The sequence below is a fragment of the Prionailurus viverrinus genome, chromosome F2 (assembly GCF_022837055.1).
Source record: "Prionailurus viverrinus isolate Anna chromosome F2, UM_Priviv_1.0, whole genome shotgun sequence".
Lineage (NCBI taxonomy): Eukaryota > Metazoa > Chordata > Mammalia > Carnivora > Felidae > Prionailurus > Prionailurus viverrinus.
The window spans coordinates 41,692,226-41,706,183 of NC_062578.1; the positions used below are offsets into that span (position 1 = coordinate 41,692,226).

General features: G+C 38.2%; 1 protein-coding gene across 4 annotated transcripts in view; it reads left to right on the forward strand.

Annotated features, from left to right (window-relative positions):
• Nucleotides 1-13,958, forward strand: part of INTS8 (integrator complex subunit 8) — a 54,967-nt gene that overhangs the window by 18,737 nt on the left and 22,272 nt on the right. For all 4 annotated transcript variants that reach the window (XM_047841924.1, XM_047841921.1, XM_047841920.1 and 1 more), the window contains 5 exons: nt 1,932-2,002; nt 2,359-2,534; nt 4,393-4,526; nt 5,998-6,108; nt 11,496-11,697. In XM_047841924.1, the coding sequence (XP_047697880.1) occupies nt 1,932-2,002; nt 2,359-2,534; nt 4,393-4,526; nt 5,998-6,108; nt 11,496-11,697 (694 nt within the window). The remainder of the gene's footprint in view (nt 1-1,931; nt 2,003-2,358; nt 2,535-4,392; nt 4,527-5,997; nt 6,109-11,495; nt 11,698-13,958) is intronic.

Here is a 13,958-nt window from a genome sequence, read left to right on the forward strand (position 1 = left end):
TGAACTACAGGAATCTACCCCAAAAACCAAGAGCACATGTTACACACTGTATGTTAGCCGTTTGACAATAAATTAATTGAAAAGTAATAAAATCAGAAGAAATGAAAAAAATAACTGATTAAAAAAAAAGAATTTGCACACTTAATCTAAATATTTGTTTATTAAGTTTTTTTTAATGTTTATAGCATTCATAAAGATGTCTCCTATTTCATGTTCTAAGAATTGAGCTTAACATTTGTTCTATCGTTTATTAAAAGTAACACCTATTCCCTTTGTTTCATGACATGTTTACAGTGCATCACTGTGTATGAATAAGTTGTTACGAAAGCACATTTGGGTATTACTTATTAATATTACTTATTAATATGATCATTAATATTAATTTATAGTGTGGAGCACAATTATTACAGTGTAAATATTTTATACATCAAGATGCTCAGATGTGATAATATGCTATTAGGGTAACCTGTTCATTTGAACATAGTACTTTTACAATACTCTTTCTGAGTATGGTACTTTAAAAATTACTATTTTTTTTCCTTTTAATAACAGTTTCATTGAGGTATAGTTCACATATCATACTGTTTATCCATTTAAAGTGTACAATCCAGGGTGCCTAGGTGGTTCAGTCAGTTGAATTTCCAATTTTGTTTCAGCTCATAATCTCGTGGTTCGTGAGTTTGAGCCTTGCATTGGGCTCTGTGCTGATGGCTCAGAACCTGGAGCCTGCTTCAGATTCTGTGTCTCCCTTGGTCTCTGCCTTTCTCCCGTGTTCGTTCTCTCTCTCTCTCACATAAACATTAAAAAAATTGTTTTTAATTAAAAAAAATAAAGTGTACAATCCAGTGATGTTTTAGTGTGTGCCTTGATTTGTACAGCCACCACCTCAGTCAGTTTTAGAACATTTTCATCCTCCCTCTTCTACCCCACAACAAAATCTCTTACCTGTTAGCAGTCGTCCCTCATTTTCTCCTAGTCCCTTAACCTCAGGCATCTACGGATCCACTTTTGTGTCTCCAGATTTGCCCGTTGCCTATGCTGGGCATTTCATATAAACAAAAATATAGGTGGTGTTTTGTTTTTGTTTTGTTGTTTTTTTTTTTTGCTGGCTCTTTACTAAATGTTTTCAAGGTTTATCCATGTTATAGCATGTATTAGTGCTTCATTTTTTATGACTGAATAATACTCCATTAAGTGGATATACTATTCATTGTTCATTTTGTGTATCCATCAGTTGATGGGCTTTAGGGTTATTTCCACTTCTTGACTCTTATGAATAATGCTGCTGTGAACATTCTAGGATTTATTTTTTTATGTTAACATGTTAGAGAATATTTGACAATTTCCTTAGGTTAGGGACTTTGATACTTATTGCTTTATTTTGGCTTCTTGTAAGTAATCTATGGGAGAAATCCTAATCTGATGAATAAACTCAGAATATTACGAGACTGTTATTTGTAAATAACTAATATTTCCATGACTAGTTTTTGTTACTCTTTTCATTTCACTGGTTATTTTAAAACCTTGGTTACTCTTAATTGTTGGGTCTATGTACATTAGCCATTACGTATCATTCAGTTCCCTAAGATGAATCTCCTCTTACTTTTCTGATTGGAGCTGCTGCAGAGTTCATCATCTCATATAATTGGTTAGTGTACTTTATACATTCTGGGAGAACTCTATACCAGGCTAGATAGCTGCTTCTTTATTTCATAGAAATGACTGCAGTTGTTGAAATGATCACATTCCACTCCCTTTCCCCATGATGATTCTTAATTCACAGTCTCATCTTTTAAATTACTGAACTAAATCTGTGATTGATAGGTGGCTGAAGAAGGAATATTTGGTTGTTTTTAAATCGAAGCTTTTCTAACTGTAGCGTGCATTTTTAAAAGTGCCAGTATTCAAATAAAAATTGCTCAAATTCCTAGGTGTGTTCAAGATCAATAAATTTAGAAAAAGCTTCAGATTCTTTGAAAGGAAACATGGCTGCTTTTCTAAAGTAAGTGCCCATTTCTCCTTAATTTGAATTTAGTCTTGTGAGAAAAATAACTTTTGTTACTTTTTGTGTTTGTCCTGCATGTCTTATAAATAGGCAGTCATTTGAGAGCCAGTTAAGTTCAGATTTGTATAGTGACACAAAATTTAGAATTCTGTTAGTTACTCTCTTTGTGTATCGTGACATGGACATCACAATTTTAGGACCAAAAAATTTTTAAATCTGTTTCAAATATTGTTACATAGTTTATGAAATGGTAGCTTGTTAAATGGCTTATTAATAAAGATTCGTTAATATGATTGTTTTTCCCAAACTAAATTATAAACTTTTTTTGTTTTACACTATTTTTACTGATCTAGGAATGTGTGTCTGGGGTTGGAAGATCTGCAGTATGTTTTCATGATTTCTTCACATGAGCTTTTCATTACATTGTTGAAAGATGAAGAACGAAAGCTACTTGTTGATCAGATGAGGAAGAGATCCCCTAGAGTAAATCTGTGCATTAAACCTGTAACTTCATTTTATGATATCCCAGGTTAGCTCTCTAGTCTGCTAGCAAAAATGTTGGCACATTTTGCACTTCTGTTATATTCGCCCCTCAGTGTATTTGAGGATGCCCTCTCATGTGTTTTAGTTTATATTTATGTCCATAATTAATTCGAAATTTACCAGTCTTCTGTAGTCCTACTTCTGTCTAAGTAGTGAAGTGTTGGGATGCTGCTCAGTCTGTGTTTAATGGAGATTGAGGCCTAGATATACAAAACTTTTAGTTGGTGAAAATAGACCAAGGTTCTATTGCTGATACATTTTTGGAGGTAAAATGAGAGCTGGGAGGGGTGCCTGGGTGGCTCAGTTGGTTAAACATCTGACTTCGGCTCAGGTCATGATCTCGTGGTTTATGAGTTTGAGACCCTTGTCGGGCTCTGTGCTGACAGCTCAGCTTGGAGCCTGCTTCGGATTCTGTGTCTCCCTCTCTCTCTGCCCTTTCCCCGCCTTCTCAAAAATAAACATTAAATTTTTTTCAAAAATTAAAAACAATTAAGAGCTGGGAGGGGAGTCCTGAGACTCAGGGAAAGTACAGGCTTTCATGGATTTGAGCCTGCATCACTGTGATCTGCTGGCTAAGCTTCCACTTGGACAACATTGCCATTTGTTACCTTGTTTTTTTGATGATTTTTTTTTCCATTTTTGGTTTTATTTTACAAATACAAGTAGAAAACGTAGTGCTATTCATTAATAAGAAACACAAGCTTTAAAGCTTAATATAAATGAGACCAAATTCAGTCAGTTTAACAAAACAGAATTATAGCTGCTGTGAACCTCGCTACATTTAAACTGGTTGACCAGTTGTAAAGGAAAATGACATTAGACCTAAAATGCTGGGGATGGATTAATGAAGACTATCTGAAAGTTGAGTTGTAATTAGGGATTTTAATGATCTTTTTGGTTTCTCTGGGAAGGCAGTCCCTCCTCTTCTTCTCCCTTTAAAAAACATTTTTAGTGTTTATTTTTAATTTATTTTTAATGTTTATTTTTGAGGAGGGGGAGGGAGACTGAGCGCAAGTGGGGGAGAGCCAGAGAGAGGGAGGTACAGAATCCAAAGCAGGCTCCAGGCTCCGAGTTTTCAGCACCAGTGTGGGGCTTGAACCCACAAACCATGAGATTATGACCTAAGCCGAAGTCAGGCGCTTAACTGACTGAGCCAGCCAGGCGCCCTCCCCACCCTTTTAAAAAAAAATTTTTTTTTTTTAACGTTTAGTTATTTTTGAGAGTGAGCACGAGTGGGGGAGGGGCTGAGAGAATATTTTTTAAAATGAAAATATATTTATACATGCTTTTGTTAACACATTATGTTTGAAAGTAGGAGACTATCTACATCAGTGAATTTTTCCATGTAGCCCACCTAGTTCTTTCTATAGCCAGTTACCGATTTTATTTTTTTTAAGTTTATTTATTTATTTTGAAAGAGTGTAAGTGAGCAGGGGAGGGGCAGAGGGAGGGAGAGAGGGAATCCCAAGCAGGCCCGCACTGTCAGCCTACAGCCCGATGCAAGGCTTGATTCCACAACCCTGGGATCATGGTCTGAGCTGAAATCAAGAATCAGACCTGTAACCAGCTGAGCCACCTAGGCGCCCCCCAGTTACTACTAATTTTTATCTTCGTTTATAGTGTCATCTTTATTAAATGCAGACCTAATACATATTGTTACATTTTTCTATGTGAGGATAAAATTAATATATAATTTATACTATATTGAATTCTCTATAGTGAGTTCTCAAGATGAGAGTGGTATTTCACTTATAGATATAATACTTAAACACAATTTCAACAAATTCTTATATTTGTAGGATTCCTTGGAATTGTCATTATTGAAACAACTCTTTCTTTCTTAGCCTCAGCAAGTGTCAACATTGGCCAGTTGGAGCATCAGCTGATATTGTCAGTGGATCCTTGGAGGATTCGACAGATTTTAATTGAATTACATGGTATGACTTCAGAGCGCCAGTTCTGGACAGTGTCTAACAAGGTTAGAAACGCTTTGTCAACAGCAGATAAGAAAGTTACTCTTTTTTTCTGATGTAATTTAATAGAAGAGTTATTCCCTGGACTTCTTAAAAATAAAGACCCCTATTTGCCAACAATATTAGGACCTTTACATGACAATAATTACACTTTGAACATCCATTGTTGGATAAAATACAAAATGTCAAAAAGGATACTTTTAAATCCGTAACCTCTAAAAATAAGTTTATGTGATATTGTTGTGGCATCCCCATATATTTTAAATACAGCTGTAAGTGTATGTATAAGGTATATTTACGCAGTCTGTAGCTGCTACTTCCTATGTGTTTATAGAGTATTTTTGTTTTTATTAATGCCCTCTTGAAGTCTAAAGCCTAAAGGTTGGAACCGATTCATTAAAACTTTTTTATAGGGCATTTCTGGCTTTACCTGTTCATTTAAAAATTCCCAGCTAATGTATTTACTTGATTCTGAAGTTATGTATTTAAAACCTTTCCTGCATGCAAAGTATGGATGAAGATAGCTTTTCAAACACCATTTCAGTGGAACAGAGCTAAAGCTACAGGGAAAGAGTCCGTGTATGCAGGAGAGAAATATGGCGGTACTTCTAACTCACTGCGTACCGCTCTGCTGAAAATGTAGGAGAAAAGCAGCCGGGCATTCATGTATATTTTATGGGATTTGAACACAAAAGTGCAGTGAAATGAAAAATTTCTCTGAACATTAGTGTTGGGCATCATTAGTGTTGACATTATTGTTAGTGCTCATTTTATAGATGAAGTAGAATAGCATAGAGGGAGTTCTGATCTGAATGCCTGAGTTTGAATCCCAGCCTCTATACTTATTAGCTGTATAATCAATCTTGCACAAGTTAATTTGACATCTGTGTGCTTTACTTTTCTTATCTGTAAAATGAGGTTAATAGTACCTACTTCATAGTGTTGTGGTGAGGATCACATAAGTTAATATATAGTCCTCGTGCTTTTTTTCCTTCTTTTTTCCTGTGGACTATCCTTTAGAAAGTTCCAACCCATTTAATTTATTACTGGCTTATAGTGAATATGTCTGTTTTGATTAACATTTCATTATAGTTGTCATTTTCCTTTTTCTATGAAAGTGATCTTTGCATGATTATTTTTTTTTTTTTAATTTTTTTTTAATGTTTATTTATTTTTGAGAGAGACAGAGACAGAATGTGAGTGGGTTAGGAGCAGAGAGAGAGGGAGACACAGAAGCAGAAGCAGGCTCCAGGCTCTTGAGCTGTCAGCATAGAGCCCGACACGGGGCTCGAACTCACGAGCCGTGAGATCATGACCTGAGCCGAAGTCGGACGCTCAACCGACTGAGCCACCCAGGCGCCCCTTTGCATGATTATTTTAAATGTGATTGAAGATTATTGAAAGATTCTTCTCTAGATTTGGCTTTCTGTGTGTGTATTGTGTGCATGTGTATTTATATATTTTTATTTCTTCTAGTGGGAAGTACCTTCTGTTTATAGTGGGGTCATCCTGGGAATTAAAGACAATTTAACAAGAGATTTGGTTTACATTCTGTTGGCCAAAGGTTTACACTGCAGTACTGTTAAGGTGAGTAAAAGCATATGTCAATTACTGGTTAAAATATGCTTTATCAATTTTATCGTGAAACCCAGGAATCAGAATCTCCTATATTTTCCTTGATCTTAAAAATACAGCCCTAGGCCTAAAGGGTCTTTCTCCCCGCTATTAAAGGATATTTTAAAAGGTGTTTTGGTTCTTTTTCCTCTACCCTCACAACTGTACCAAAGTGGTCTTGGATATACAGATACTGCTCCATTCCTTGAGACCATGAAAAATTATTTAGTGTATCTTTTAGGATTAACTTAGTAAAATTGTGTTCCAGGCTGTAAGAACAAAACAAAATCCCTTAAGATTACTTCTGTAGTTTATTTTACACAAGGAGTTTGTAACCTGTTTGGGAAGTTGAGACCTAAGTGAAATGTTAAATGATATAAGATGGTAAAATTGCACGAGTAATAGTATAGTAAATTCTACAGGCAGGTTAATAGCATTTCCAAATTTAGTTCCAGCAGAAATCCTGCACTAAAGCCCGAAGCATGAATAAGTTAGCGAGGTAAAGGGGGGATGGCACCATGTGGAAAAGCTCAAAGATAAGAAATGGGATGGTATACAAGGGGACCGGAAGCAGTAAGCTGATGTTAAGAGTATCATTTGGTATGTGAGGCTAGAAGGGGAAATAAGATGTAGCCTGTACAGACCCCGTGAGCATTGCTAAGGTGGTTGGTTTTTCGAGATGAGCACTCTTCTAGCTAGAAGGTCAAGTGTGTAGACATCACAGTTTGTTTGGTTTTGTTAGATATAACTTATTGTCAAATTGGGATACATACAACACCCAGTGCTCATCCCAACAAGTGCTCTCCTCAGTGCCCATTAGACATTACAGTTTTAAGGGAAGTGGTATCCAGCCTTTTTTCTTGTCTTTCCTAAAATTGATCTGCCTGAAAAACTCTTTATGGTTCATGTGTCCTATTGTTTTTCCTTTTCACATTCCGTTCTTTTTCACAATTGCCCTTTTCTAGCTTACTTTAAAAAGGTGGAGGGAGGGGTGCTTGGGTGTCTCAGTCGGTTAAGCGTCTAACTCTTGATTTCGGCTCAGGTCATGACCTTGTCCTGAGATGGAGCCCTATGTTGGCCCCGAACGGAGTGTGGAGTCTGCTTGGGAGTCTATCTCTCTGCCCCTCCCTGCTCGCTCTTGCTCTCTCTCACATTCTCTCTCTTTCTCATTCTCTCTCATTCTCTCTCTTTTTCATTCTCTCTCTCTCTAAATATTTAAAAAAAAAAGGGGGGGGGGCATATTTTAGCTTTATAGTAAGTTTTGAAACCAAGTGCTGTCAAGGCTTCCTTTGATTTTGGCTAGTCTAGGTCTTTTGCTTTCTTATTTATTTTTAAGACTTTATTTAAGTAAACTCTACACCAAATGTGGGGCTTAAATTTATAACCTTGAGATGAAGATTGGCATGTTCTACCAACTGAGCCAGCCAAGTGCCCCTCCCCTTGGCTTTTTTAATATAAATTTTAGAATCAGCTTTTCAGTATTTACTGGAAAAAAAAGAAAAAAAGCCTGCTGGGATTTTGATTCAGATTGCAATGAATCTATAAATCAATTTGGATACAATTGATAACATTATGTCTTTCAGTCCATGAACTTGGTATAGGTCTTCATTTATTTAGGCCTCTATTTATTTATGTCCTTATCTTGTTAAGTTTGGTAATTTTCAGCATACAAATTTTGCATGTATTTTGTTAGATCTATCCCTAAAGGCATGTATATTTAAAAAAATTTTTTTTTCAACGTTTATTTATTTTTGGGACAGAGAGAGACAGAGCATGAACGGGGGAGGGGCAGAGAGAGAGGGAGACACAGAATCGGAAACAGGCTCCAGGCTCCGAGCCATCAGCCCAGAGCCTGACGCGGGGCTCGAACTCCCGGACCGCGAGATCGTGACCTGGCTGAAGTCGGACGCTTAACCGACTGCGCCACCCAGGCGCCCCTATTTTAAAATAAAAATAATGTAGTTCATTATTCAAAAAGTATTTGCACTACACTTTAGCATCTCCTTAAACTCTTCCTAAAACAATGCTTTTTATTTATTATTATTTTCTAAAGTTTATTTTGTGAGACAGCAGGAGAGTGCATGTGTACGGCGTTGGGGCAGAGAGAGAGAATTCCAAGCAACTTCTGAGCTGCTGGCGAGGAGCTCGATATGGGATTCGATCCCATGAACCGTGAGATCATGAGCCAAAATCAAGAGATGGATGCTTAAATGACTGAACCACCCAGGCATCCCTTCAAAATTACTTCTAAGCTTAAAAATTTATATCAGGAAGTGAATATTATATAAAACTTTTTAAGAGGGCGTTGAGCAAAGAACCTTTTGTAGATAGTGCTGTAAACCAGAGGTTCTCAAAGTCTGACCCCCACACCAGCAGCATTGGCTATATTTGGGAACTTGTTAGAAACGCAAAATGTTGGACCCCACTTAGACCTACTGAATCAGAAACTGCAGATGAGGCACAGCAGTTTGTTTTAATAAGCCCTCCAGGTAATTTCTGATGCATGCTAAAGTTTGAGCACTATTTCTAGACCAGTACTGTCCAGTGGAAGTACCATGCAAGCCACATATGTAATTTATGATTTTCTTGTAGCCACATTTTTAGAAGTACAAAAGTGATTTTAATACATTTGAACCCACTATATCTAAACTATTGTTTCAACAAATAAGCAATATAAAAATTGAGTTGTTTTTTTTTTTTTTTTAAATGTGTGTGCTAGGTTTTCACTCAAAATCCAGTGTTTTATGCTCAGAGCACCTCCCAGTTTGGACTGGTCACAATTCACATGCTCAGTAGGCACATGTAGCTCATGGCTACCATATTGGAACGTACAGCTCTAGACAGTAGTGAGCTGTTGAAAAGTTTATAATGGGGCATGCCATTAGCCCCTTTTCTCCTTCCACCCCTAAAATAACTAACATTTATTGAGCATGGAGACTGTTCTGCAGTTTTCTTATATATTTATTCTTTGACTTATTGGTCACACACACAACTGTGTAGAAGGTGTTAGCTCAGTTTTATAGGTGAAAAATCAGAGACTCAAAGGTAATAAATTGAGGTCACACAGCTAGTAAGTGGCACAAGTGTTAGAAAGGGTAGAAGCGGGGGCGCCTGGGTGGCTCAGTTGGTTGAGCGTCCAACTTCGGCTCAGGTCACGATGTCGCGGTCCGTGAGTTTGAGCCCCACGTCGGGCTCTGTGCTGACTGCTCAGAGCCGGGAGCCTGTTTCAGATTCTGTGTCTCCCTCTCTCTCTGACCCTCCCCATTCATGCTCTGTCTCTCTCTGTCTCAAAAATAAATAAACGTTAAATAAATAAATAAGTAAATAAATAAAAAAAGGGTAGAAGCGAACAGACAGACGTTAAGAAGGTAAAATCTAGAATTGTTTCCTCATGTGCTGTGGAAGGCAAGAGGGAGAAAAGAATGGAGAGAGATGTTCAGATTTCTGCTTAGGTTTCTGCCACCTTGTGAACATGTAGAAAAACATTTTTTTTTTTTTTTTCTTCAACGTTTTTTTATTTATTTTTGGGACAGAGAGAGACAGAGCATGAACGGGGGAGGGGCAGAGAGAGAGGGAGACACAGAATCGGAAACAGGCTCCAGGCTCTGAGCCATCAGCCCAGAGCCCGACGCGGGGCTCGAACTCACAGACCGCGAGATTGTGACCTGGCTGAAGTCAGACGCTTAACTGACTGCGCCACCCAGGCGCCCCTGTAGAAAAACATTTTTGAAGGACTGATTATCCATTTTAAAATGTTTAGTTTGGGCCTGCAGTTGGAAACAGCCTGAAGCTTGGGAAATGGTCTGGGCTAGATAAGAGATTTGGGAGACATCAGAGATCACCCAGGGAGAATATACAGAGCCTAAGGGATACGACATTGTGTCCCAGAAACAGTGGCAGGATGGGTATGAGGACCAGACACAGGTGGAGTCGTGATAGCCAGGGGAATAGAGAGAATGTCAGGCACAAGGGAGTGGGCAGCACGGGGATGCAGCCCCTGGGTTCTGTAAGATAACTAAAGAGTGTTTAGTCAGTTGAACAGCTAGAAGGTCTTTGTTTAGTGGGAGCTATTTCTTCATCGTGATGGGGGTAGGAGTAAAGGAGACAACTGTGGGGAGGGAGAGAGAACGAACAAAGACTGCTCTTCGGAAAAATTAGAAGCGGACGTGTAAGAAAGGGATTGGATTGTAGTGAGTTTGATTTATTAGTCAATTATGTGGACTAAGGTCGTGTACAGAGATTTTAGAATGTAAAACCTTGTTGGGGCGCCCGGGTGGCTCAGTCAGTGAAACGTCTGACTTTGGCTCAGGTCATCATCTCCCGGTTTGTGGGTTCGAGCATTGGGCTCTGTGCTGACAGCTCAGAACCTGGAGCCTACTTTAGATTCTGTGTCTCCCTCTGTCTCTGCCCCTCCCCATTCATGCTCTCTCTTTCAAAAATAAACATTAAAAAAATTTTCTAGAATGTAAAACCTTGTTGAAGAGTATAAGATCCAATTCTTAATAGGTTAGGTATAGAAGGGTACTTGTCATGGAATCTGTATGGATTTTGTGTATATGTATGTATAGAAGATGTATAATTTATGTGTATTCTATATATGTATATAACATGTATGGCTCGTATGTATAAGATAGGCATATAGGTATATAATATACATTACGTATATGTAATATGTGTAGCTTATATAAAATGTATGTATGTGATGTGTATATAATTATGTGAAAGTTTTTTTGGTTTTACCATTTATATAAAACTAGTTTGATAATACAGCATATTTTTATTCTGTTTATTGGATATTTTAAAAAAATTATTTAAATTCAAATTAGTTAACATACCACTTATATCAGGAAGTGAATATTATATAAAACTTTTTAAGAGGGCATTGAGCAATGTCATATCCCCTAGGCTCACGTATAGTATTGGTTTCAGGAGTAGAACCCAGTGATTCATCACTTCCATATAACCCCAGATGTTCATCCCAGCAAGTGCCTTCCTTAATCCCCATCACCCATTTAACCCATCCCCTGCCTACCTCCCTTCCAGCAACCTTCAGTTTGTTCTCTGTATTTAAGAGTCTCGTATGGTTTGCCTCCCTCTCTATTTTTATCTTATTTTTCCTTCGCTTCCCCTGTGTTCATCTGTTTTGTTTCTTAAATTCCACGGATTTTTTTTTAGACTACAAAAGAATTAAGTATTGGAATAAATCAGTGACACAGATGATAAAGATAATCTGGCCTCTTTCCAAGACATCGGTGTTAACCATTTAAATTAATCCTCCTCCTCTTTGCTCCGTTCTCATAAAGATGCACATTTTTCGATTCCAGAGGAAAAGCAATCCAGTGATTTCTTTCTTTCTCTAGGACTTTTCCCACGCCAAACAGTTGTTTGCTGCTTGTTTGGAGTTGGTAACAGAGTTCTCGCCAAAACTCCGTCAGGTCATGCTGAATGAGATGCTGCTTTTGGATATTCATACGCATGAAGCTGGAACAGGGCAATCAGGAGAGAGACCTCCTTCTGATCTTATTAGTAGGGTGCGAGGATATCTGGAAATGAGGCTTCCTGGTAAGACTTTCACAAAGCCAAAGTTCAGAAATACAGTACTCAGGTAATTGTGGGGAAGAATCTAAAAAAAACATTTGCTTGACTTTTTGCCATCTATAAAAAAGTTACCTCTCTCCTAAAACAGAAATCTGACGTGGAGTTCACTTGAGAACATTGAGGATAATGTAGGAAACTATTCATTTCCAAGAATTTCCATAACAAAGTACCACAAGCTAGATGATGAAAACAGCAGAAATTTATTCTCTTATACTTTTGAAGGCCAGAGATCTGAAATCAAGGTGTCAGCATGGCCATGCTCCCTCTGAAGGCTCTGGGGAGAAGCCTTCTAGCTTCAGGCGGCTCCCAGCAATCTTTTATTCACTCCCATCTCTGCCTCCTTTGTTACGTGGCCTTCTCAGGGAGTGAGAGTGTGAGTGTGTGTGTGTCTTACAAAGGCACCAGTTACTGGATTTAGGGTGTGTGCTAATTCAGTATGATTTCATCTTAACTAAGTAGATATGTGAAGGTCCTGTTGTCAAGTGAGGAAACTCTGAGGTCTTAGGTGGAAATGAATTTTGAGGGGACACTGCTCAACACATTACAAAATTATATTGCAGTTTTAAGATACTTTGTTAAAGAATCAAAATGTCATTGAAAGTACAGATTGAAAGTTTAATTCCTCATTACTATCATAGAAATAATCAGAATGGTTGCCACTGGGTCAGGAACTCAATTGTCACTTCAGGAACAAACCTTGTGTGTCCAGTTCTAAGTATAAATATGCCATTATGAAAAGGGCTTATCATAAAAATTATCTCTGTTGTATGTAAATCTTAAAGTAGTTTCTTAATTTTACATGTTTTAGAGTAATTAAATCATAGTATACACATTTAAAGCTGTAAGCAGTAAAATTGAAGTGTAACGGAAGGTGCTAGTAATGTGTCAAAGCAGAAATTGCCACTGGCCCTCTTGGGTCTTTTGGAGTAAGTTAATTGTTAATACATTCTGATTTCTAGTAGAAATTACAACCATGGGTCAGGATAAGGGAGGGGTGCAAAAAGGTGTTATCTGCCATCATCTCCTCCCTCTCTTTTTAGGGAAAAAAATTGTTCCCTGGTGATACTGGGCTGATTTTGATCAAATTAAATGCATATGCTCTGTAAAAGACAGAGGGTGTTAACATGGCTTGGTCTGGCTCTACTATCAGGAACAGGAAGTGATCTTTTTGTGTGTGTGTGTTTATTTTTGAGAGAGCATGAGGGAGGGGGTGGGCACAGAGAGAGAAGGGGACAGAGGATCCAAAGCAGGCTCCATGTTTACAGCGACAAGCAGTCCTTTATGTGGGGCTCAAGCTCATGAACAATGAGATCATGACCTGAGCTGAAATTGGATGCTTAACACTGAGCCACCCAGGCATCCAAAGGAAGAGGAAGTGGTCTTCATTGACAACAAATCCAACCTTCATTTATTTATTTATTATTTTTTTTTTTTTCAACGTTTATTTATTTTTGGGACAGAGAGAGACAGAGCGTGAACGGGGGAAGGTCAGAGAGAGAGGGAGACACAGAATCAGGAACAGGCTCCAGGCTCTGAGCCATCAGCCCAGAGCCCGACGCGGGGCTCGAACTCAGGGACCGCGAGATCGTGACCTGGCTGAAGTCAGACGCTTAACTGACTGTGCCACCCAGGCGCCCCCAACCTTCATTTATAAATAAGGGCTACTTCTTCTAAACTAATTATTTAGATTAATTATTCTAAAACCACTGATGTCTTTTGGGAGAAATTCCCTAACTTTTAATACTTTGTACTAATAGGTAACTTTGTGTTGAGACACGTGTCTTAGTTATGTTCCTTGGATTTCAGCAAATTTGAATTCTAGGCCTGGTAGAGATAATGATGAATTGTATATTGCAGATGCTTAAAGGGAAGTTTAATCTCCAAATCATTGCTTCTCGGGCTATATCAGAATTCTCCCTAGATTCTGATTTATCTTTAAGAATTGTTGCTGTACCCTCCCCCACTCATGCTCCCTCAAAAAATAGAAATAAAAAAGGGCACCTGGGGGGCTCAGTTCGTTAAGTGTCTGATTTCAGCTCAAGTCATGATCTCATGGTTCATGGGATTGAACCCCCTATCAGGCTCCATGCTGGGTGTGGAGCCTGCTAACATTCTCTCTCTCCTTCTGCCCTTCCCCTGCACACGGGTGCAGTTATTCTCTCTCTCTCTCTCTCAAAAAAAAAAAAAAAAAAAAAAAAATTAAGGGCGTCTAGGTGACTCAGTTG